At 36.5% G+C, this 26,146-nt stretch overlaps 2 protein-coding genes across 17 annotated transcripts in view; one reads left to right on the top strand and one right to left on the bottom strand.

Moving 5' to 3' along the window:
• Positions 1–26,146, top strand: part of CHML (CHM like Rab escort protein) — a 221,698-nt gene that overhangs the window by 42,202 nt on the left and 153,350 nt on the right. The window lies entirely within an intron of this gene.
• The window catches only part of WDR64 (WD repeat domain 64), a 157,952-nt gene continuing 135,080 nt past the window's right edge, over positions 3,275–26,146 (bottom strand). Inside the window, exons 24-28 of the mRNA XM_028166581.2 lie at positions 17,451–17,639; positions 14,920–15,025; positions 12,125–12,205; positions 11,179–11,292; positions 3,275–3,358 (exon numbers count right to left, since the gene is read on the bottom strand). Coding sequence (XP_028022382.2) covers positions 3,275–3,358; positions 11,179–11,292; positions 12,125–12,205; positions 14,920–15,025; positions 17,451–17,639 — 574 coding nt within the window. The remainder of the gene's footprint in view (positions 3,359–11,178; positions 11,293–12,124; positions 12,206–14,919; positions 15,026–17,450; positions 17,640–26,146) is intronic.

The raw sequence follows: 26,146 nt of genomic DNA on the forward strand, positions 1-26,146 counted from the left end.
GGGGCATTTAATCCATTCACGTTTAAGGTAATTATCGATATGTATGTTCCTATGACCATTTTCTTAATTGTTTTGGGTTTGTTTTTGTAGGTCCTTTTCTTCTCTTGTGTTTCCCACTTAGAGAAGTTCCTTTAGCATTTGTTGTAGAGCTGGTTTGGTGGTGCTGAATTCTCTTAGCTTTTGCTTGTCTGTAAAGCTTTTGATTTCTCCATCAAATCTAAATGAGATCCTTGCCGGGTAGAGTAATCTTGGTTGTAGGTTCTTCCCTTTCATCACTTTAAGTATATCATGCCACTCCCTTCTGGCTTGCAGAGTTTCTGCTGAGAAATCAGCTGTTAATCTTATGGGAGTTCCCTTGTATGTTATTTGTCGTTTTTCCCTTGCTGCTTTCAGTAATTTTTCTTTATCTTTAATTTTTGCCACTTTGATTACTATGTGTCTCGGCGTGTTTCTCCTTGGGTTTATTCTGTATGGGACTCTCTGCGCTTCCTGGACTTGGGTGGCTATTTCCTTTCCCATGTTAGGGAAGTTTTCGACTATAATCTCTTCAAATATTTTCTCTGGTCCTTTCTCTCTCTCTTCTCCTTCTGGGACCCCTATAAGGCGAATGTTGTTGCGTTTAATGTTGTCCCAGAGGTCTCTTAGGCTGTCTTCATTTCTTTTCATTCTTTTTTCTTTAGTCTGTTCCGCAGCAGTGAATTCCACCATTCTGTCTTCCAGGTCACTTATCCGTTCTTCTGCCTCAGTTATTCTGCTATTGATTCCTTCTAGTGTAGTTTTCATTTCAGTTATTGTATTGGTCATCTCTGCTTGTTTGTTCTTTAATTCTTCTAGGTCTTTGTTAATCATTTCTTGCATCTTCTCAATCTTTGCCTCCATTCTTATTCTGAGGTCCTGGATCATCTTCACTATCATTATTCTGAATTCTTTTTCTGGAAGGTTGCCTATCTCCACTTCATTTAGTTGTTTTTCTGGGGTTTTATCTTGTTCCTTCATCTGGTACATAGCCCTCTGCCTTTTCATCTTCTCTGTCTTTCTGTAACTGTGGTTTTTGGTCCACAGGCTGCAGGATTGTAGCTTTTCTTGCTTCTGTTGTCTGCCCTCTGGTGGTTGAGGCTATCTAAGAGGCTTGATGGGAGGCTCTCGTGGTGGGTAGAGCTGACTGTTCTATTCTTAACATTTTACTGACTAAAATACAATCATTTATTACATAATGTGCAAAAATTCCAAAATATTTTTTAAAATTATGAGGGTCAAGAAAGTGTATATTTCTGTTAAAAGAGGTTTGAGAGAATTCCTCAGTCAAAAAAGGAGAGGGATGCTAATTTAGGGCCTTGAATGCCACATTAAAGGAATTGAGTGCATGACAAGGGTATTCAATATTGTCTTGTTCTAGGAAATCTATGCCTAGGGATGAAATGGCCTTCTTTTACAACTGAGATTGACAGGCAGGAAATGAGATCATTTTCATAAACTCCTTTGAATTTTCTTCTTACTTTTAGAATTTTTTTAAAAAAAGAGTCTTCTGGGGCAAAATGGGTAAAGGAGGTTAAAAGGTACAGACTTCCAGTTATAAAATAAATAAGTCATGGGGATGTAAAGTATGACACTGTGACTATAGTTAATAATACTGTGTTGTATATTTGAAAGTTTCTGGGAGTAGATCTTTGTTTTTTGTTTGTTTTTTTTTATTCCTCAGCAACCCTCAGGTGCCTGCACTCCAGCTGCTCCCCCATGTGCTCCCCAGAGAGTAGATCTTAAAAGTCCTCATCATAAGAAAAAAAAGAAATGTAACTATGTATGGGGATGGATGTTAATTAGACTTACTGTGGAGATCACTTCACAAAATATACTAATATTGAATCATTTTATTGTACACCTGAAACTAATATAATATTATATGTCAATTATAACTCAATTAAAGAAAAAAAAAGAATCTCCTGGCTTTCTTAGGTATTTAGGGCCAATTTCCCATAACTGTATTCTGTTTTTCCTGGAGTCTCTTCTTTCATTTGAGTAAATTATTCAAATTATTTTTAAAAAATTAAAAAACCTTAATGTTCAGTATTTTCTGTTGGAACTTTAGTTTTGAATGTAATTAAAATAAGTGAAGAAAAAAGTTAAAAGAAAAAAAATCAGTAGGAAAAATGATTAGATTCCTATGAACAACAAAAATTAGTACATCTATAAATAAACATAAAAAAGTGAAATTTTTTATTCATATGAATAAGATCCATATGAATAAAAAATTTGCTTAGTTTTCCAAAGTTGTTGGGATTTAAGAATTATAGAACACTTCCTAGAGTGTAAAGGCAGTATCAAATGTTCAGGGACCATAGTTTTTTCTTCCCATGTGGCCTTGTGCTTTGGGGAAAGTAGACTAACCCTTGACACGGGAATGCTTTTATTACTTAGAACCACAAATATTTTTCCCAAAATGACTTGGGTCAGCCAGTCTTCAGGCTTCAATTCTTGATACTTCCTCATGTCTTTGACTTATTTAAAATCTCATTTATTATTGATCAGATGTAGATGTTTCATTTTTTACTTGAGTATCCAATGGTGAAATTAATCATTTGATCAAAATATCAGAATCAATTAATAAAGGTATCAGTAAAAGATGAACCCCAGCAACTTCAGATAATCATTCAAGTTCTATTATCTGGAGTCATTTATAGTATAAATGCAAATAACTTCTGACTTTATCTAAGAAACTCTGAGCATTTTCTTCCATATGACATTTCTCTAAATGAAAAAGACAAATAGCTAGAGGCTTGACTGGCACATTTTTCTTTGTAATAATAATTCTCTTTATACTGCACATAGCATGACACATAAGTAATTTGCCTCTTACTGCGTACATTCTGATAATAATTCTGGTTATAAATTAGGGTGAACAATGGGGGGAGGTGGAAAACAAGTCATTGATAACCATATTATTTTAGATCTACTTATGCTGTTGATTTTCTTTGTTTCTTTATGAGTCATTTTTCTGACAGTAAATAAGAAATATTCCTTATTCAGTAAGTGGATTTCCATGTATGAAGGAAGCTGGCCAACTGGATGTTGCTGCTTGCGTAGTATTCAGAGATGAGGCCATCTGAACACCCTGAGTAATCTTTTCCATCAATAGGATGGCCTGAGGATACAGAGATGGGTGACAATATCTGATAGACCCTCACTTTCATCCTGAAATAAAGACTGGAGTATCACTGAGACCTTGCCATTTGATGTGCAGCTCTGGCAACAGCAGCCACTTCTGATTTTTCTCTCTTCACTTGGGGATGGCTGGGAAGAAAGAAGAAGTCAGATTTATTTGTGGGACCAAATTTCTTTTCAGACTTCTTCTCCGTTGTACCTGTGAAATAAAGGATAGGTCAGTTAGTAACTGCATTATATGACAAACACAATTTTTTAGAGTCAATCTGTACCACTAATTTTTATGAAGATTTTAATCCTCCTAAAAGATTAAAGGAAGAAAGTTTAGTTATTTACTTAGCTATCCTGTGTGCCTCCAGGGTAAAAATGTTTTAAAAAAAATAAATAAATAAGAGGTGAGGCTCCAGCAGCTCATGGTGGAAGAGCAAAGGCTTTAGAACTACTTAACTCTGGAATTATCCATTCTTGGGATTCTCTGCCTAATCTGTAAAGGGTTGGGGGTTGGTTAAAATAAAAGAAAACAAAGAAGCTTGTTAGGTTGTTGTAATATTAATATCATGAGTCCATTGTCTTATAAAAAAATAAAATCAAGTGATGATCCCACAAATGAGAAAAAAAGTTAGTTTTGAATTAGATATTTTTATAAAACATGCATATAAAAAGTTAAGCTCATTTGGTTTCAAAATTTAGATCAAGAAGTGTCTAAATTTGTCAGAGAGGAGACAAGATTGTGGAGTAGAAGCACTTAAGCTCACCTCTTCTCATGAAAACATCAAAATCACAACTAACTGCTGAAAACCATCAACAAAAAACCTGGAACCTACCAAAAAGATATTCTACTTTCAAAGACAAAGAAGCCACAATAAGACAGTAGGAGGGGTGCATCTGTGATACAATCAAATCCCATACTTGCTGGGTGAGCAACCCACAAACTGGAAAATAATTAAATCACAGAGGTTTTTCCATAGGAGCGAGAGTTCTGAGCCCCACATCAGGCACCCCAGCCTGGGGGTCTGGCATCAGGAGGAGGATTCCCCAGAGCATTTGGCTTTGAATGCAAATGGGATTTGATCTCAGCAACTCCACAGGACTGGGGGAAACAGAAACTCAACTCTTGGAGGGCACACACAAGGTCTTGTGTACACAAGGACCTCAGGGGAAAAAAGCAGTGACTTCATAGGAGCCTGGACCAGACCTACTAGCTGGTCTTGGAGGGTCTCCTGGGGAGGTGAGGGAGGCTGTGGCTCACTGTGGGGACAAGGACACTGGGGCAGAGGTACTGGGAAATACTCATGGACATGAGCTCTCCTGGAGGCTGCCATTTTGACACCAAGTCCTGGTACCACCCAACAGCCTGTAGGCTCCAGTGCTGGGATGCCTCAGGTCAAACAAACAATGGGGCAGGAACAAAGCCCCACCCATCAGCACACAGGCTGCCTAAAGTCTTCCTGAGCCCACAGCCCCCTCTAAACACACCCCTTGACACAGCCCTGACCACCAGAGGGACAAGACCCAGCTCCATCGACCAAAGGACAGGCACTGGTCCCTCCCACCAGGAAACCTGCCCAAGCCTCTTAGAACAGACTCAGCCACCAGGGGGAAGACATCAGAAGCAAGAGAAACTACAGTCCTACAGCCTACAGAATGGAGACTGCAAACTGAAAGCTAGAAAAAATGAGATGGCAGAGGAATATGTTCCAGATGAAAGAACAAGATAAAACCTCAGAACAACTAAGTGAAGTGGAGATAGGCAATATACCCAAAAAACAATTCAGAGTAATGATAGTAAAGATCATGCCAGATCTCGAAAAAGAATGGAGGCGTAGACCAAAAAGATACAAGAAATGTTTACCAAAGAGCTAGAAGACATAAGGAACAAACAAACAGAGTTGAACAATACAATAACTGCAATGAAAAATACACCAGAAGGAATCAATAGCAGAATAAATGAGGCAGAAAAAATAGATAAGTGAGCTGCAAGACAGACTGGTGGAAATTACTGCCACAGAACAGAATAAAAAAAAAAAGAATGAAAAGAAATAAGGACAGTTTAAGACCTCTAGGAGAACATTAAATGCACAGACATTCACATTATAGGTGTCCCACAAGGAGAAAGGAGAAAGAAAGGGCCAGAAAAGCTATTTGAAGAGATAATAGCTGAAAACATCCCTAATATGTGAAACAGTCAGCCAAGTCCAGGAAGTGCAGAGAGTCCCAGGCAGGATAAACCCAAGGAGGAACACACTGAGACACATATTAATCGAATTGACAAAAATTAAAGAAAGAAAGAAAATATTAAAAGCAACAAGAAAAAAGCAACAAATAACATACAAGGGGATCCCCATAAGTTTCTACAGCAGAAACTCTGTAGACCAGAAGAGAGTGGCATGGTATAGTTAAACCTATATATAGGTTAAAAGGAAAAAGGGAAAAAAAACTATAACCAAGAAAACTCTACCCAGCAAGGATCTTGTTCAGATATGATGGAGAAATCAAGCTTTACAGACAAGCAAAAGCTAAGAGAATTCAGCACCACCAAACCAGCTTTACAGCCAATGCTAAAGGAACTTCTCTAGGCAGAAAAGAAAAGGCCACAACTAGAAACAAGAAAATTACAAGTGGAAAAGCTCACTGGTAAAGGCAAACATACAGTAAAGGTAGGAAATCATACACACACAAATATGATATCAAAACCAGCAATCATGATAAGAGGAGAGGACAAATGCAGAATATTGGAAATGCATCTGAAATTTAGGAGACCAGTAACTTAAAACAACCGTGTTTATATAGAGACTGCTATATCAAAACCTGATGATAACTGCAAACCAAAAATCTACAATAGATATACAAACAAAAAAGAAAAAGGAATCCAAACACAACACTAAAGATAGTCATTAAATCACCAGAGAAGAGACCAAAAGAGGAAGGGAAGAAAAAAGACCTACAAAAGTAAATCCAAAACAACAAAATGGCAACAGGAACATACATTTCGATAATTACCTTAAGCGTAAATGGATTAAATGCTTCAGCCAGAGAACTTAGACTGGTTGAATGGATATGAAAACAAGACTCAAAAATATGCATTCTATAAGAGACCCACTTCAGATCTAGGGACACATACAGACTGAAAGTGAGGGGATAGAAAGAGATATTCCATGCAAATGGAAATCAAAAGAAAGCTAGAGTAGCAATACTCATATCAGACAAAATAGACTTTAAAATAGAGACTGCTATAAGAGACAAAGAAGGACACTACATAATGATCAAGGGATCAATCCAAGAGAAGACATAACAATTGTAAATATATATGCACCCAACATAGGAGCACCTCAATATATATGGCAAATTCTAACAGCCATAAAAGGAGAAATCAACAGTAACAAAATAATAGTGGGTTGGGGGACTTCCCTGGTGGTTCAGTAGTAAAGAATTTGCCTTCCAATGCAGGGGACGGGGGTTCAAGCCCTGGTTGGGGAAGTAGGATCCCACATGCTGCGGGGCAGTTAAGCCCACATGCCACAACTACTGAGGTAGTGTGGCTTAACTAGAGAGCCTGTGTGCTGCAAACTACAGAGCTCACGTGCTCTGGAGCCTGTCCACCACAAGTAGAGAAGAGAAAACCCACATGCCACAACTAGAGAGAAGCCTGCACACCACAACAAAAGACCCTGCATGCCTCAACGAAGATCCCATGTGCCACAACTAAGACCCTATGCAGCCAAAAAATAAATAAATGAATAAATAAACAAACAATAGTGGGGGACTTTAACACCCCACTTTCATCAATGAACAGATCATCCAGACAGAAAATCAATAAAGAAACATGCCTTAAATGACACATTAGAACAGATAGACTTAATTGATATTTATAGAGCATTCCATCCAAAAGCAGCAGAATACACATTCTTTTCAAGTGCACATGGAAATATTCTCCTGGATAGATCACATGCTGGGCAATAAAAAAGCCTTGATAAATTTAAGAAAATTGAAATTGTATCGAGCATCTTTTCCAACCACAACACTTTGAGACTAGAAATCAACCACAAGAAAAAAACTCCAAAAAAAAAAAAAAGGTAAAGCACGTGGAGGCTAAACAATATGCTACCACACAACCAATGGATCACTGAAGAAATCAAAGGAGAAATAAAAAAATGCCCAGAGACAAATGAAAATGAAAACATGATGATCCAAAACCTATGAGACGCAGCAAAAGGAGTTCTAAGAGGAAAGTTTATAGCAATAAAATTGTACCTCAGGAAACAAGAAAAATCTTCAATAACCTAACCTTACACGTAAAGCAACTGGAGAAAGAAAAACAAACAAAACCCAAAGTTAGTAAAAAGGACAGAAATCATAAAGACCAGAGCAGAAATAAATGAAATAGAAATGAAGAAAAGAATAGAAAAGATCAATGAAACTAAAAGCTGGCTCTTTGAAAAGATAAACAAAATTGATAAAGCTTTAGCCAGATCCATCAAGAAAAAGAGAGAGAGGGCTCAAATCAATAAAATTAGAAATGAAAAAGGAGAAGTTACAGTGGACACCACAGAAATACAAAGGATCATAAGAGACTAGTACCAGCAACTGTATGCCAATAAAATGGACAACCTAGGAGAAATGGACAAATTCTTAGAAAGGTAAATCTCCCAAGACTGAACCAGGAAGAAATAGAAAATATGAACAGACCAATCACAAGTACTGAAATTGCTACTGTGATTTAAAAACTTCCAACAAACAGAAGTCCAGGAACGATGGCTTCAGAGATGAATTCTATCAAACATTTAGAGAAGAGTTAACACCTATCCTTCTGAAACTATTCCAAAAAATCTCAGAGGAAGAAACACTCCCAAACTCATTCTATGAGTCCACCATCACCCTGATACCAAAACCAGACAAAGTTACCACAAGAAAAGACAATTACAGGCCAATATCACTGATGAACATACATGCGAAAATCCTCAACAAAATACTAGCAAAGTGAATCCAACAATACATTAAAAGGGTCATACACCATGATCAAGTGGGATTTATTCCAGGGATGCAAGGATTTTTCAATATCTGAAAATTGAACATTGTGATACACCACATTAACAAACTGAAGAATAAAATCCATATGATCATCTCAGTAGATGCAGAAAAAACTTTTGACAAAATTCAACACCCATTTATGATAAAAACTCTCCAGAAAGGGTCATAGAGGGAAACTACCTCAACATAATAAAGGCCATATATGACAAGCCCACAGCTAACATCGTACCTAAAGACAAAAAGCTGAAAGCATTTCCTCTAAGATCAGGAACAAGACAAGGATGTCCACTCTCTCCACTCTTATTCAACATAGTTTTGGAAGTCCTAGCTAAAAATAAACTCAAAACAGATTAAAGGCCTAAATGTAAGGTTGGATACTATAAAACTGTTAGGGGAAAACGTAGGCAGAACCAACTTTGACATAAATCACCACAGTATCTTTTTCGATCCACCTCCTAGAGTAATGGGAAAAAAACCCCAAAATAAACAAATGAGACTTAATTAAACTCAAATGCTTTTTTTGCACACCAAAGGAAACCATAAATAAAATGATAAGATGACCCACAGAATGGGAGAAAATATTTGCAAACAGTGCGACTGACAATGGATTAATTTCCAAAATTTACAAACAGCTCATGCGGCTCAATATCAAAAAATTAAACAAACCAATCAAAAAATGGACAGAAGACCTAAATAGACATTTCTCCACAGAAGGCATAAAGATGGCCAAGAGGCACATGAAAAGATGCTCAACATCACTAATTATTAGAGAAATGCAAATCAAAACTACAGTGAGATATCACCTCACACCAGTCAGAATGGCCATCATCAAAAAGTCTACAAACAATAACTTCTGGGGAGGGCGTGGAGAAAAGGGAACTCTCCTACACTGTTGGTGGGAATGTAAGTTTGTTACAACCACTATGGAGAACAGTCTGAATGTTCCTTAAGAAACTAAAAATAGAGCTACCATATGACCCAGCAATCCCACTCCTGGGCATATATCCCAAGAAAAACATGGTCCGAAAGGATACATGCACCCCAATGTTCATTGCAGCGCTGTTTACAATAGCCAAGACATGGAAGCAACCTAAATATCCATTGAAAGATGAATGGATAAAGATGTGGTACATATATACAATGGAATATTACTCAGCCATTAAAAAGGAAGAAATAATGCCTTTTGCAGCAACATGGATGGACCTGGAGATTATCATACTAAGTGAAGTAAGTCAGACAGAGAAAGACAAATACCATATGATGTCACTTATATGCAGAATCGAAAAAGAAAGATACCAATGAACTTATTTACAAAACAGAAACAGACTCACGTACTTAGAAAACAAACTTATGGTTACCAAATGGGAAAGGTTGGTGAGAGAGAGAAAATAGGAGGTTGGGATTAACATATACACACTACTGTATATAAAATAGATAATCAACCAGGACCTACTGTATAGCACAGGGAAATCTACTCAATACTCTGGAATAACCTATATGGGTAAAGAGTCTGAAAAAGAATAGATATATGTGTATGTATATGTGTAAGCTAATCACTTTATTGTACACCTGAAACTAACACAACATTGTAAATCAACTATACTGCAATACAAAATAAAAATTAAAAATAAAAATAGGGCTTCCCTGGTGGTGCAGTGGTTGAGAATCTGCCTGCCAATGCAGGGGACACGGGTTTGAGCCCTGGTCTGGGAAGATCCCACATGCCGCGGAGCAACTAGGCCCGTGAGCCACAACTGCTGAGCCTGCGCATCTGGAGTTTGGGCTCCACAACAAGAGAGGCCACGACAGTGAGAGGCCCGCGCACCACGATGAAGAGTGGCCCCCGCTCGCCGCGACTAGAGAAAGCACTCACACAGAAATGAAGACTCAACACAGCCAAAAATAAATAAATAAATAAATTAATTAATTAATTAATTTAAAAAATATGGCAACTTAATTAGAAAAGTAATTTGTTAAATTTAAAATAAATAAATAAATAAATTTAAAAAAAAATAAAAATAAGGGAATTCCCTGGTGGTCAAGTGGTTAGGTCTCTGCGCTTCCACTGCAGGGGTCACGGGTTTGATCCCTGGTTGGGTAACTAAGTTCCTGCATGCCATGTGGTGTGGCCAAAAGATAAAAATAAAAAAAATAAAATTAAAAAAAATAAAAATAAAAATTACGATGTTAGATCTTCCTCTTAATTTTTGATCAATTTTAATAACTAGATAAATGACCACATTTTAAATTAGGCTCATATAAACTTCCTAGAACTAGTAGAAGAGTTTTAAGGTTTGAGTTTTTTAGGCTGTTTGGTTTAAGAGAATGAGCATGAAATTTGGAGTAAAATGTTGACCTCAGGTTATCACTTAATTTTATGTGATCTTGGCAAGTCACTTAACCTCCCTTTTGGCTCCACTTTTTTCCAATTCTACAATGGGTATAACACTTTGTGTGATTTTTGTGAAAATCAAAAGAATCATTTATAAAAATACTATGTAAACTGTAAAGTTTTGTGTTAGTTTTCCTACTAATATTGGGGTGGCCAAAAAGTTTGTTTGGGGTTTTCTGTAAGATTTACTTTTACTTTTTGTCCAACCCAGTATGTGGAAAGCATTCTCCTTGGCTTGGCTGGTAAGCCAGAAACTTATTGATGTCTTGGCTCCATCCTGCAGGTACAATAATGTTAGGAAGCAAGGATGGCTACACAGCCCTCAGATATGTCATGTCATACTGCCTAGCTTTTAAAATTAGTCAGTGAACCTAAGTCTGAAATTAGCTCTCAGAAAGTTTTACTTTTTCAGGCTCAGAGGTCCTGTTTGATTTTTCTGTCTTTCCAGGAAATTCATGATTTTCATCTCACTAAGATAAAACACATGCATCCTGGAATATTTGTAAACCAAGTAGGAACTGAGATAATTTTAGACCCAGAAATAAGAAACAATCCAAACAGAAATGGGATACACTATGGAATTCTAAGTACTAACTCACTCTTTCATGTTGAACATGGCTTCCCTTCTTCTTTCCTGGAATGCCATCTGAAGAGTCCCTTCGTGCCTCTGAACCAATTAGTGGAAGAAATCTTAGACTAGTGGGGCTTGGTACCTAGAAGCCATAAATGAGGAGTTAGACATACTTAAAGTGATAACTTCTGTAATATGAATTCAAGGGTGGGGGATAGGGAGTGAGAAGATCCAACTGCTTTAAAATATACCCACCTTCCCAGGAGCCCACTATTAATTCTGATACTTTACCCTTAGCATCATCTGTAGTTTAAGTGTTTGATACCTGTAATAGGTATCAACATGTTCTTGGGAAAGAGAAGTAACATTTTAAGGAAAAATAGGTTAAGATTAAGTTGTAATATTTTGTCTTTGGTTTATTATTCTTGGTTAATTAATTCTTTAACAGAAGTTATCTGGGTTGGAGACTTGAAGGATGAATAGGGATTTGGAGGGAAACAAGTGGTGGATGAGTTATGGGCAGAGGGGCAGCACAGGCAAAGTCACAAAAGAGGAAAGAACAGTGATGCTTAAGGAATGGTAAGTAATTTAGCACAGCTGGAGTATAGGGTACATGGGAGAATGTGGTGGAAAGTGGGGTTATACAGTTCAGGCAGAGATCAGATCATGAGAGGTTTGTATGCCAGGCTAAAGGCATTTGGATTTTATCCTGTAGGTGATGAAGAGCCAGAGTAAAGTTTGAAATAGTTCTATGTAGTATTGTTTAGTGTGGAATGACAGAGACAAGTGGTCAAGGCCATTGATACACAGAACTGAAGACTTCTCTGGGATCGGACACCACATGTTTATGGAAGCATCATTCTGCTTGGTTGTGTGATTTTCTCCAACCTTGCTTTTTAGCCCAGGGTCAGGGATGAGATGTCAGATTCCCTATTGTTCTGTAACCACTCTAGTCCTAGATACCTCCAACTCACCCTATATATAGGCAGAGAACCAAAAACAATCCCTGCCTCTCTGTTTTCAGTCATGAAACCTTCCAAGGTATGTCTTCGAATCTGCAAAGCAGAGGAGTGAATGTTTAATGAAAAGGGCACATTACATAAGTGGCAAAATTCCTGGATTCAAATTCTGACTGCCACTTACTAGCTGCATGATCTTAAGCAAATTCTTTCCCTGTTGATGAGCTATGAGGATCAAATGCACATAGTGATGTGCTACTTAAATGTGAGAGTTAGTGCTATTGTTTTATTATTACTGATAACAATATATCAAAAAGAAATTAACAGAAAAGAAGTGAATTGATAAATATTACACAATTGAGAATGAAAAGGAATGGGCAAAACAAAATTGCTGGTAGAAATCAGAGATTCCTTAGTAAAAGGTCTTTTACCTCAAGCATTAACCCTTTGTTATTTTACCAACAAACTCAGAAGACAAAGGTGTGGTAAGAAGAGGGCATTCAGTTGTTTCAAGAACTTTAAAACCTTTCTAAAGATTTCCCCAAATTTATTTAATATTTCAGTTAAATTACTTAATTTATCTCTTCAAATTGGAAGAAAATATTAAAAGTGAATACCAATCTTTATTTTTAGGTTGTGCTATTCAACAAAATTGTGGGATTTTTATATGCTATACATGTATCTTTGCCCATAAAGAGCTTATGATTTATTGGTGGAGGTGAGAAGTAAGAGTAAATATACCAATAATTCTAGTTCAGTGTAGAACATGGCAAGTGAACATGTTATGAGACACAAAGCAAGGAGAGATTGGGGAAAGTGGAATTAACATTTATTGAGTACCTACGATGTACCTCATATATATTTTCTCATTTAATCCTCACAAGAACTCTTTGAGGGATTAGATTATTAAGTAGAGAAAATAGCATCTAAGATTAAACCTAAGTCTGTTACGTTCCACAACCAGTCCCTTTCCTGCCTGTCACCCTGTCCACTGGGAGAAACTGAGTTCTGTTTGGACAGAAAGCTAGGGTTTATAAAAATTGTTTCATTTGGAAAGTGCTAAATATTTATTAAACATGAAGTTGATGCTGTGAAAGAATAATGACAGAATGAACACTGCTCTGTTTTACAAATTGGAACAATACCCTCAACTTTGAGGTTTTCAGTGTGCCATTCGCAGTCCTTTTCATCTGCTCTCAAACATAATGACAATCTGAATGTTACATTCTTAATTCTCTTGCTTTTATTTATACATTTTTACCTTTTATGCTTTTTGCCAAAACAATATTTTATTTAGTTTTGCCTCTCCTCTAATTTTATCTAAATGCAATCGCTGTGTATATATTCTTATGCAAAACTTTTCTCATTCAATAGTATGTCTCAAACATTCATTCGTGTAGGTGAATGTTATTCTAGTTCATTTAGTTTTACTGTGCCATAGTATTTCAATTTATAAATATGCCATAATTTAGTTACCAGTTATACTGTTGATGAGCATTTAGGCTGCTTTCAGGTTTTTGCTGTTACAAACAACACTGCTCTGAGCTCTCTTGTTCCTGCCTCCCAAACACGTGCTCAAGAATTTCTACTCAGTAGAGTATGCCTATTTTCAACTTTACTAGATAATGCCTGTCACATAATTTTCCAAAGTGATTCTAGCAGTTTACACTATTTCCGATAGCAGATTATTGTTCTGATTGTTCCAGATGCACACCGATTGTCAGACTTTTTGATATTTGCCAAGCTGGTGGCTGTAAAATGCTATCTTATAATATTGCTGTGCATTTCCATGATTACTAATGAGGCTAAGCATCTTTTCATGTATTTATTGGTAATTTTCTTTCCTTTTGTGAAGCATCTATTCAAGTATTTGACTGTTTTTAAAATTGGACTACCTTTTCTACTTACTGATTTTTTCCTATTCTGGATACTAATACTTTGTCAGTTAAAAGTAGGATGGAATTTGACAGAGAGAGATCATGGATATGGCAAGGGTAGACCAGGTGGACTATAGGGACAGAATACTGAGAGAAATGTTCAGGAAAACAGCAATTAGTCTGATTTACAGAGGGTTGGGCAACTGTTTCTAACTGTAGGTTAGAAATGGGAGATAAGTTTGCTTTGTATTGTTGAAAATCTTGAGGAAATCCATTTTAATTAATTAATGCCAGACCTTAGCCTAAAGACTCATGCTATATCCGTTTTTTAGAAATTTTAGAAATTGAAATAGAATAAATAACAGTGTACATTTCTCTCCTGTTTCTGCACTGAAGAAAAGTGTGTCTATCTGTGATAGGCAGAATAATGGCAACCAAAGATATTCACACCCTACTCCTCTCACCCCGAATCTGTGAATATATTGCCTCACTTGGCGAAAGAGACTTTGCAGATGTGGCTAAGGTTAAGAACCTTGTGATGGATTATCCAAGTGGACCCAATCTAGTCACAGGAATTTTTAAAAGCAGAGAACATTTCCCACTGGTCAGAGAGATATGTGACCACAGAAGAATGGGCAGAGAGTTGCAACATTTCTGGCTTTGAAGATGAAGGAAGGGGACCACAAACTAAGGAGTATGAGATTCTCCCCTAGAGCCTCCAGAAAGGAACACAGCTCTGGCAACACCAGTAAAACCTGAGTCAGATTTCTGACCTACAGAACTGTGAAATAAGTAATTTGTATTGTTTAAGCCACCAAGTTTGCAGGGATGTGTAACAGCAGCGATAGAAAACTAATACACCGGGCATATCTAAATTCATAAAAACAAAAGCAAAGGTTTTTGTTTGTTTGTTTGTTTGTTTTTTAAGGTTACCTTGGGAGAAGAAAGAGACTTGAAAAACTTAAAATCATGTTCCACTTCGAAGGCCTTAGGAGGTGTACGTTTGAAGAGCAAAGACATCGAGCTCATTTTTTTCCACCTGCATATAAAGATACACATACACAAACACACAAAAAACAGTTAAGGATATGCCCACGCCTTTTATTTTCTGCTTAATCAGCAAGTATCCATCATGTGCTTCTTTGTCTGGGCCTCCAAATTCTCTGGCTCCCATGGCACCAGTCCTAACGATGTGACCTTTGCACTTAACTCTTATTCCACTTGGCTTCCCAGATTTCCCTCCAAAGAAACCACAGAGATGTCTACTAAACCCAAACATTCCATGTCGTTAAATTCATTAATAGCCATTGGGGGGGGGGGGAACTGTATAGTAAGGATGAGGAAATCTCTGGTATAAAACCAATGTTTGATTTTTTTGTGTGACTCAGGTCAGCTCCCACTATAGTTAACACTTACTTATGCATATATTTTAAAGGTTATAACCAAGTATTAAAACATTTTTTAAAGATAATAAGTAGTATGTTCTAAAATGCAGTATTTGTACAGAAGAAGGCCTGATTTGCTACACACAAGACGTAATTATTTACTTACAACAAAATGTGAACACATATCCTACTTTAGGCTATCCCAAATATATCATATCATTTCAAACTTCTGTATCTACCATTTATATCTTTTGCGTCTGCTTGTAATGTTCTCCACTAGTCATTCTTTATGTGTTCCACAATATCTTTTGAGTGGCTACTTTGTGCTAAGTACTGAACTAAGACCTGGGTATATAAAGATGTATAAAACATGGTTCTTGTGGTCAAGGAACTCAGAGAATAATGAAGAAATGCATATTAACAAATTAGAATATAGTGTTTTCAGTACTAAGATACATGGATGCTCAAGGCTCAGCAATTACCCGAGGAGATTGATCAACTTTGCTTGGTGAACTTTATCGTATCCTGATGAGTCTTGGCTCTACTATACCACCTCTTACGTTTTAGCCAGACTTCTTCCCCAGTGCTCCTTACTGCCCAGCTAAGGCAAGCCTTGAACACTGCAATGGGATTTTGGCAGTCATTTGGAACCCTTGTTAATTGTTCCCAAACTGTTCCTGTTTTGAACCACATTCTGTGTAGTTTGTGACTCTTAGCTTCAATTCCTATTTACAGCCATTCTACCAACTTTTCGACTAGATGATGGCATTGTGTCTCCCCAGCTTTGACCCACTTAGGATTTCCCTAAAAGACCTTATCTTAGACAGTCCTCTATGATTCTTCCCACTTTGGACTCATCTTGTCCGCTATTCCAGTTCTGGTCTGCTGGATATTACCAGTCTAGGCAGTCTGGTCCTGTGAGGACTAGAAATTTAGACATCTGTAATCTAGGGCTGAGCTTTGCTGATGTTGAAAGCTCAAATGAGCACCAATCTCTTCCATTATAACAAAGATTCAGCCATGGTCAAAACCAGGACTGAGCTTTGCAAAAGCATAAAACAACTTTTGACCAATATTTTATTCTTTACTGGAGGACTATCCTCCCCCCACCATGCCTTTAAGCATGCTCAAGTCTCCCCCACAAACAATCAAACTCATGAAACAAACTAATCTTCATCCTTACAACTATTTGACTTCCTTGCAAAGTAATCTATACTGTCATCACCTCACGTCTCCTATTTATTTCTCAACCAAGACGATGTGATTTTTACCCATCACTCTTTGAAATTTCACTCTCTAGAATCATCAGTGACCTTTCAGCTGACAGACATACCAAAACCAGTGTTTACTTTTCTCTTGTCCTATGTGACTTCACTGCCACATTCTACAAACGTGTCCTCTCTACCACTTTTCTTATTCTCTCCTCCCTTGATTTCCATCACACCACTTGTTTATGACTTTCAACATATTGGCTACTCCTTCTTAATGTTTTTCACTGTTTTTTCTTCCTTGGCCTGCTTTTTACAGGCTATTTCTTGATTTCCTCCTCAGTTTTCTGTTTTTTTTTTTTCTCACTCTATACACAGGACATAAGTGACTTTTCCACATTGAAAATACTACTATTGCTGGTGACACCAAAATCTTTACCTATAAGTCTGACCTCTTTTGGGAGCTCCAGACAGATCTCACTGCTCATTAAATATATCCACTTGGAAGTCCCACAAACATCTCAGACTTAAACCTGTCCAAAACCAAACTTACCATCTTTTTCTTCAGACCTGCTCTTCCCCTTAGGTATTCTGTCACAGTGATTTCTGTAAAGTTAAAAATCCTTATGTTGGCCCATAAAAGTCTTACTGTGCTTTGGCCCCTATAGACTTTTCTCATTTTATTTCCTACTATATCCTCCCTAATTACTCCCTGGACTCCAAGCCTTGAAAGACTAACATAGTCTTTCACTGTTTAGTGCCTTTGCTTAAGCAATTGCCTCTTTGGTCTTTGTTCGATTAAATCTTATGTGTCACAGTATCATATAGTTTAATTTCATCTTCTCATCTAAAGGAAACCAAATGCTCTTACCTTTGCTGGTCAAATACCAGAGGATATTCATATTTTTGCTTCTTCTCTGTGAACTTGCTTTCTTCTTTTATTTCTATGGGATATTCATTAACATCACAAGGCAAAATAAAATCACTTGTCTGTGATATTTCAAAGATTCTTCGCTGTCCAAAATATCCACAGTAATGACCATTGAGAGCATGCCAGAGCCTGGGGAAAGGCAAAGGTAGGGAGAAGAAAGTAACTGGAATTCAGTAGAAGTTATTCTGTTTATTAGATCACTTATGTAGATTTTCACTGGCCTAACAGGTATTTTAAGCTTGGATCCAGGACTCTTCTATTAAATATATGGAGCTAATCATAACATAAACATTTTTACCAGTTAGAATTCTAATCTACAACAATTTTGGAAATGTCAATTTAAATCTATACTTATGATAATCATTTATTAAACCCAGAAGACAAGAAATAGATTTTTCCCAAAATAACAACACTTGTTCAACCTAATCATGTTGACTTGTCAGTTGAATTAAGCTGTAGAATGGGCCATATCTCAGCTGTCTACTTTCTGTATCAGCATCAGTAGAACTTATGAGAGGAGATAGGTACTAATGGTTTCACTCTTACCAAAATCATCTCAACCTCCATCTACATTTCCTACTATTGTGGAAACACCATACTATTTTTTACAACTGAGTTCTGCAATAAGGTGGCAAAAGAAGTGGTTCTTTATACATATGCATTATGTCACTCCAAGAAGTCCTTCTAAATAGCCCACATGGTTTAAAGTCATACAGAATGTCATTAGCAGAAGTATGTGCTAATACATAAATAAGACAAATAAATTATTGTTTGGCAGATCTTCTGTTTCTGTCTTGATTTCAAGCTTAAAATTGCATATGATGGAAACAATCATAATGTGCCTGCCTCAATGACCCAGAAGAAAAATAATAATCTAAATTAATTAGATTTAGAGGAGAATAATCTAAATGAATTAAGAGTAGATTCCACAAAGTACAAGTGGTATCCCAGATCGAAGAGGTAGGCACTGAGGAGTAGGTAGAACAGAGGTATCCAGTCAGGAAACCTCACACCTGACAGTGTCCTGAGAATGTACCATTCCTTCCATATTTCAATTCCCCAATGCTACATAGGTGTTTTCATGGACTTCCCAGAGGCTTGACCAAAGTGAAATGTACTAGCCCTTTCAACACAGAAGTTAGTGGGGTAAGGGACTAACTTCAGGACAACTCTAAATTCATTCTGCTGGAGGCAAGGACTGAAGTAATGTTTGGTGTCCTTGTTTTGTGGTGTTTCCTACTCCATGTGAAACTCTCCCAAGTGACTGATCCTATCTCTCAGTCTGAATTTCTGAGCCTCAGGTATGGATCCTTAGCCCCTTCTATCCTCTGTCCTCTGTCTTTTATTATGCTTTTTCCTATTGTAAAATCAACCTTATTGACAAACAAGATTTAGAGTGTTAAAACTGCCTACTCCTTTAGAAAGTGGCAGCTAGTATTAGCAGAAGGACTTATTTATGAAGAGAACTGTATTCTGAGATAGCTATTAATAGAGCTAGGTTTTTTGAACTGAGTATTTAGGTATAGCTTCACTTGAAGGAATTGTAAGAGTAATTTCTCCATGCCAAGGATAACTGGTTTGAGCAGGAAATGCTTATAACAACAGAAGTGTGCACACATGTAACATGGGGAGTGTGTGTGTGCATGTTTGCGCATTACAGTGCCCAAGTAACACTTCTGATGACAGGTAGCTGAAAATAAGCTGGAGCAGAGACTCAAGGGACAGAGTTGAGGAAAACATCTATAATAATTACATGTAATTTTCATGTCAATTCATTTTTTCGATGAATAAAACAACAGATCTCCTCTTTGACAGAGCAAGCAGTTCTGTTTGCCCTCAAATAAGACCTTACCCCAAAGATTCACCTTGAACTCAACATTTCTAAGTATTTCATCTTTCCACATTGCAAATATTTTCCTTTTTTATTTTATTGTCTCCTCTCTCAGTGAATGGCATTATTCAATATTCACCTAGTTTTATAATGCCAGGAGTCATTCTTGACATCTATCTCTTACCTTCTCTGTCAGTTAAAGTTCACATCTTCTGGATTTTACCTCCTAGATAGTTCTCAAATCCAAAATATTTATTCCCAGCACTGTTATGACTCCCCTAGTTCATGCCACTATATTCACCACAGACACCTAACTAGTCTCTTTGTTCTCACTTTTGCTGCTCCAAAATTCATTCTCCACACATTATTATTTTTTAAATGTAACTCAAATTATGCTAGTCACCCACTTAAAATCCTTTGGTGGCTATTTATTTCAAGGTGAAGATCCAAACCCTGAACAATGTCTGCTACATGCTACATGGACTTGTCCCTGTCTAAATCACCAGCCTCAAGCTCATACAGCTTGCTAAAGTCTTTCGAATTTCAGACCAGAGTCATTCATGCAACATAAAATATTTCTTCCTTTTCATCTTCATTATGTTTAAACTCTCTAAAACACTTTGAAGCCTCTTTATCTCTCTTGGTCTTAGGTAACTTTATGCCCTTAAAAGGACAATTCATCGTCATGAATTTTTAAATGTAATTTTTAAAAAATTTTTATTTTATACTGATGTATAGTTGATTAACAATGTTGTGTTGGTTTCAGGTGTACAATAGAGTGATTCAGTTATACATATACATGCATCTATTCTTTTTCAAATTATTTTTCCATTTAGGTTATTACAGAGTATTGGGCAGAACTCCCTGTGCTATGCACTAGGTCCTTGTTGGTTATCTGTTTTGAATATAGCAGTGTGTACATGCCAATCGCAAATCCCCAATCTATCCCTCCCCTCTCCCCTCCTTCCCTGGTAACCAGAGGTTCATTCTCTAAGTCTCTGAGTCTGTTTCTGTTTTGTAAATAAGTTCATTGGTATCTTTTTTTGTTTGTTTTTTAGATTCTGCATGTAAGCAATATCATATGATATTTTTCTCTGACTTACTTCACTTAGTATGATAATCTCCAGGTCCATCCATGTTGCTGCAAAAGGCATTATTTCTTTCTTTTTAATGGCTGAGTAATATTCCATTGTATATATGTACCACATCTTCTTTATCCATTCATCTGTCAATGGATATTTAGGTTGCTTCCATGTCTTGGCTATTGTAAACAGTGCTGCAATGAACACTGTGGTGCATGTGTCCTTTCAGACCACGTTTTTCTCGGGATATATGCCCAGGAGTGGGATTGCTGGGTCATATGGTAACTCAATTTTTAGTTTCTTCAGTAACCTCCTTACTGTTCTCCATAGTGGCTGTACCAATTTACATTCCCACCAACAGTGTAGGAGGGTTGCCTTTTCCCCTCTCCAGCATTTGTTATTTGTAGACTTTTTGATGATGGCCATTCTGACTGGTGTGAGGTGATATCTTATTGCAGTTTTGATTTGCATTTCTCTAATAATTAGTGATGCTGAGCATCTTTTCATGTGCCTCTTGGCCATCTGTATGTCTTCTGTGGAGAAATGTCTATTTAGATCTTCTGCCCATTTTTCGATTGGTTTAATTTTTTTGATATTGAGCCACATGAGCTGTTTACAAATTTTGGAGATTAATCTGTTGTCGGCCACATTGTTTACAAATATTTTCTCCCATTCTGTGGGTCATCTTATCATTTTGTTTATGTCTTCCTTTGGTGTGCAAAGCTTTTGAGTTTAATTAAGTCCCCCTTATTTATGTCTTTTTCCATTACTCCAGGGGACAGATTGAAAAAGATATTGTCCGATATATGTCAAAGAGTGTTCTGCCTATATTTTCCTCTGAGAGTTTTATAGTATCCGGTCTTACATTTAGCTCTTTAATCCATTTGGGGTTTATTTTTGTGTATGGTGTTAAAGAAAGTTCTAATTTTTCACATGTAGCTGTCCAGTTTTCCCAGAACCATGTATTGAAGAGACTGTCTTTTCTCCACTGTATATTCTTGCCTCCTTTTTCATAGGTTAATAGACCATAGGTGCATGGGTTTAGTTCTGGGCTTTCTATCCTGTTACATTGATCTATATTTCTGTTTTTGTGCCAGTACCATATGTGTTGATTACTGTATCTTTGTAGTATAGTCTGAAGTCAGGGAGCCTGATTCCTCCAGCTCCGTTGTTCTTTCTCAAAATTGCTTTGGCTATTTGGGGTCTTTTGTGTCTCCATACAAATTATAAGATTTTTTGTTCTAGTTCTGTGAAAAATGCCATTGGTGATTTGACAGGTATTGCACTGAATCTGTAGGTTACTTTGGGTAGTATAGTCATTTTGACAATATTGATTCTTCCAATCCAAGAACATGGTATATCTTTCCATCTGATTGTGTCATCTTCAGTTTCTTTCATCCGCGTCTTATAGTTTTCAGAGTACAGGTCTTTTGCAGGTTTATTTTTCGGTATTTTATTCTTTTGGAAGTGATGGTAAATGGGATTGTTTCTTTAATTTCTCTTTCTGATCTTTTGTTGTTAGTAGAAATGAAACAGATTTTTGTGTATTTATTTTGTGTCCTGCAACTTTACCAAATTCATTGATGAGCTCTACTAGTTTTCTGGTAGTTTCTTTAGAATTTTCTATGTATAGTATCATGTCATCTTCAAACAGTGACAGTTTTACTTCTTCTTTTCTAATTTGGATTTTCCTTATTTCTTTTTCTTCTCTGGTTGCCATGGCTAGGACCTCCAAAACTATGTTGAACAAAAGTGGAGGAGTGGACATCCTTGTATTGTTCCTGATCGTAGAGGAAATGCTTTCAGCTTTTCACCATTGAATATGATGTTAGCTGTAGGTTTGTCATATATGGCCTTTATTATGTTGAGGTAGGTTCCCTCTATGCCCATTTTCTGGAGAGTTTTTATCATAAATGGGTGTTGAATTTTGTCAAAAGCTTTTTCTGCATCTATTGAGATGATCATATGGCTTTTATTCTTCAATTTGTTAATATGGTGTATCACATTGATTGATTTGTGGTTATTGAAAAACCCTTGCAGCTCTGGAATAAATCCCACTTGATCATGATGTATGATCCTTTTAATGTATTGTTGGATTATGTTTGCTAGTATTTTGTTGAGGATTTTTGCATGTATGTTCATCAGTGTTATTGGTGTGTAATTTTCTTTTCTTGTAACTGTCTGGTTTTGGTATCAGGGTGATGGTGACTCATAGAATTAGTTTGGGAGTGTCCCTTCCTCTGAAATTTTTTGGAATAGTTTCAGAAGGATATTTGTTAACTATTCTCTAAATGTTTGATAGAATTCATCTCTGAAGCCATCTGTTCTTGGACTTTTGTTTGTTGGAAGTTTTTAAATCACAGTTGCAATTTCAGTACTTGTGATTGGTCTGTTCATATTTTCTATTTCTTCCTGATTCAGTTTTGGGAGATTGTACCTCTCTAAGAATTTGTCCATTTCTTCTAGGTTGTACATTTTATTGGCATATAGTTGCTGATACTAGTCTCTTACCATCCTTTGATTTCTGTGGTGTCTGTTGTAACTTTTCCTTTTTCATTTCTAATTTTATTGATTTGAGCCCTCTCCCTCTTTTTCTTGATGGGTCTGGCTAAAGCTTTATCAATTTTGTTTATCTTTTCAAAGAAGCAGCTTTTAGTTTCATTGATTTTTTTCTATTCTTTTCTTCATCTCTATTTCATTTATTTCTGCTCTGATCTTTATGATTTCTGTCCTTTTACTAACTTTGGGTTTTGTTTGTTTTTCTTTCTCCAGTTGCTTTACATGTAAGGTTAGGTTGTTTATTTAAGATTTTTCTTGTTTCGTGAGGTACAATTTTATTGCTCTAAACTTCCCTCTTAGAACTGCTTTTGCTGCATCCCATAGGTTTTGGATCATCATGTTTTCACTTTCATTTGTCTTGGGGTATATTTTGGTTTCCTCTTTGATTTCTTCAGTGATCCATTGGTTGTTTAGAAGCATATTGTTTAAGCTCCACTTTGTTTTTTTTTGTGTTTTTTTTTTCACACACACACACTATATTTTATTTTTACAAGAGATAAATAGACTGACACCAAGCATTGTACATGGATGACCACAACAAAAGCAACAATGATTGCAATTACCAAACATGAAACACACTCATACTATGTCATAATATTGACATTCAGTCCAGTAATCCTCCACTGTAACAGCTCCTTTACTTTGCAGTGAAAATTGATTTGTATATCTTTGCCTCTGAGTCCTTGTTGGATTTTTTTTTTTTAATTCAGACAGAAAGTCACAAAAATTATACTCATCCTCATCAGTTCACTCAGTCCCATGTAATTAATTTTTTTTATCTTGATCTTTTGTTAGCACTTTTATGAGTTCATCAGTTTTTCATTAGAGTTTTGAAAATTCAGTTCTGCTTATTCATTCAGTTCAGCAGTACAGTCAGTTACCAGAAACCTGTACTTGTCAGAGTCTTTTCCATGAATTTCTTAAAGATGAAACCCTTTTATAGGAACATATTTGCAATAGCATCAGAGTACACACAGAACTGTCTGTAAATGACAAAAGACTTAAAAAAAGCTCTGCTTTGTTTTTTAATAGTTTTTTTCTTGTAGTTGATTTCTAATCTCATAGCATTGTGGTTGGAAAAGATGCTGAATATGATTTCAATTTTCTTAAAAATTTTGAGGTTTGCTTTATGGCCCAGCATGTGATCTATCCAGGAGAATATTCCATGAGCACTTGGAAAGAATGTGTATTCTGCTGCTTTCAGATGGAATGCTCTATAAATATCAATTAAGTTCATCTGTTCTAATGTGTCATTTAAGGGCGGTGTTTCCTTATTGATTTTCTGTCTGGATGATCTGTTCATTGATGAAAGTGGGGTGTTAAAGTCCCCCAGTATTATTGTGTTGCTGTTGATTTCTCCTTTTATGGCTATTAGCATTTGCCTTATATATTGAGGTGCTCCTATGTTGGGTGCATATATATTTACAATTGTTATGTCTTCTTCTTGGATTGATTCCTTGATCATTATGTAGTGTCTGTCTTTGTCTCTTTTAACAGTCTTTATTTTAAGTCTATTTTTTCTGATATGAGTATTGCTATTCCAACTTTATTTGATTTCCATTTTCATGGAATACATTTTTCCATCCCTCACTTTCAGTCTGTTTTTGTCCTTGATCTGAAATGGGTCTCTTACAGACAGCATATATGCATGTCTTGTTTTTGTATACATTCAGCCAACTTATGTCTTTTTGTTGGAGCATTTAATCCATTTACATTCAAGGTAGTTATTGAAATGTATGTTCTTATTGCCATTTTGTTAATTGTTTTGAATTTGCTTTCGTAGGTCTTTTTTCTTCCCTTCCTCTTTTGGTCTATTCTCCTGTAATTTGATAACTAACTTTACTGTCATGCTTAGATTCCTTTTTTCTTTTTTTTGTGTGTATCTATTGTAGATTTTTGGTTTGCAGTTACCATCAGGTTTTGATAAACCAGTCTCTATATAAACAAGATTGTTTTAAGTTACTGGTCTCTTAAATGTCAGATACATTTCCAATATTCTGCATTTGTACTCTCTTCTTATCACAGTTGCTGGTTTTGATATACTATTAGGTAGGCCAAAAAGTTCATTCAGGTTTTTCATAACACTGAGCGAACTTTTTGGCCAAGCCAATATTTGTATGTGGATGATTTCCTACCTTTACTGCATGTTTGCCTTTACTGGTGAACTTTTCCATTCGTAATTTTCTTGTTTCTAGTTGTGGCCTTTTCTTTTCTGCCTAGAGAAGTTCCCTTAGCATTTCTGTAAAGCTGGTTTGGTGATGCTGAATTCTCTTAGCTTTTTGTAAAGCTTTTTTTCTCCATCATATCTGAACAAGAGCCTTGCTGGGTAGAGTTTTCTTGGTTGTAGGTTCTTCCCTTTCATCACTTTAAATATATCATGCCACTTCCTTCTGGTCTGCAGAATTTCTGCTGAGAAATCAGCTGATAACCTTATGGAAGTTCCCTTGTACATTATTTGTTGTTTTCCCCTTGTTGCTTTTAATATTTTCTCTTTATCTTTAACCTTTGTCAGTTTGATTCATATGTGTCTCGGCATGTTGCTCCTTGGGTTTTTCCTGCCTGGGACTTTCTGCACTTCCTGGACTTGGGTGACTCTTTTCTTTCTCATGTTAGGGAAGTTTTCAGCTATTATCTCTTCAAATATTTTTCAGGCCCTTTCTCTCTTCTCCTTCTGGGACCCCTATAATGTGAATGTTGTTGAGTTTAATGTTGTCCCAGAGGTCTCTTAAACTGTCCTCGTCCTCATGTCTTTTCATTCTTTTTTCTATAGTCTGTTCTGCAACAGTGATTTCCACCATTTTCTCTTCCAGCTCACTTATCCATTCTTCTGCCTCAGTTGTTCTGTTATTGATTCCTTCTAGTGTATTTTTCATTTTGGTTATTGTATTGTTCCTCTCTGTTTGTTTGTTCTTAAGTTCTTCGAGGTCTTTGTTAAACATTTCTTCTGTCTTCTGTCTCTGTGCCTCTATTCTTTTTTCTGAGATCTTGGATCATCCTTACTGTCATTACTCTGAATTCTTTTTCAGGTAGATTGCCTATCTCCATTTCACTTAGTTGTTCTTCTGGGGTTTTATCTTATTCCTTCTTCTGGGACAGAGTCCTCTGTCATCTCATTTTGTCTAACTTTCTGTGATTGCGGTTTCTGTTCTTCAGGCTGCAGAGTT

Source organism: Balaenoptera acutorostrata, chromosome 1 (genome assembly GCF_949987535.1).
Source record: "Balaenoptera acutorostrata chromosome 1, mBalAcu1.1, whole genome shotgun sequence".
NCBI classification, from domain to species: domain Eukaryota; kingdom Metazoa; phylum Chordata; class Mammalia; order Artiodactyla; family Balaenopteridae; genus Balaenoptera; species Balaenoptera acutorostrata.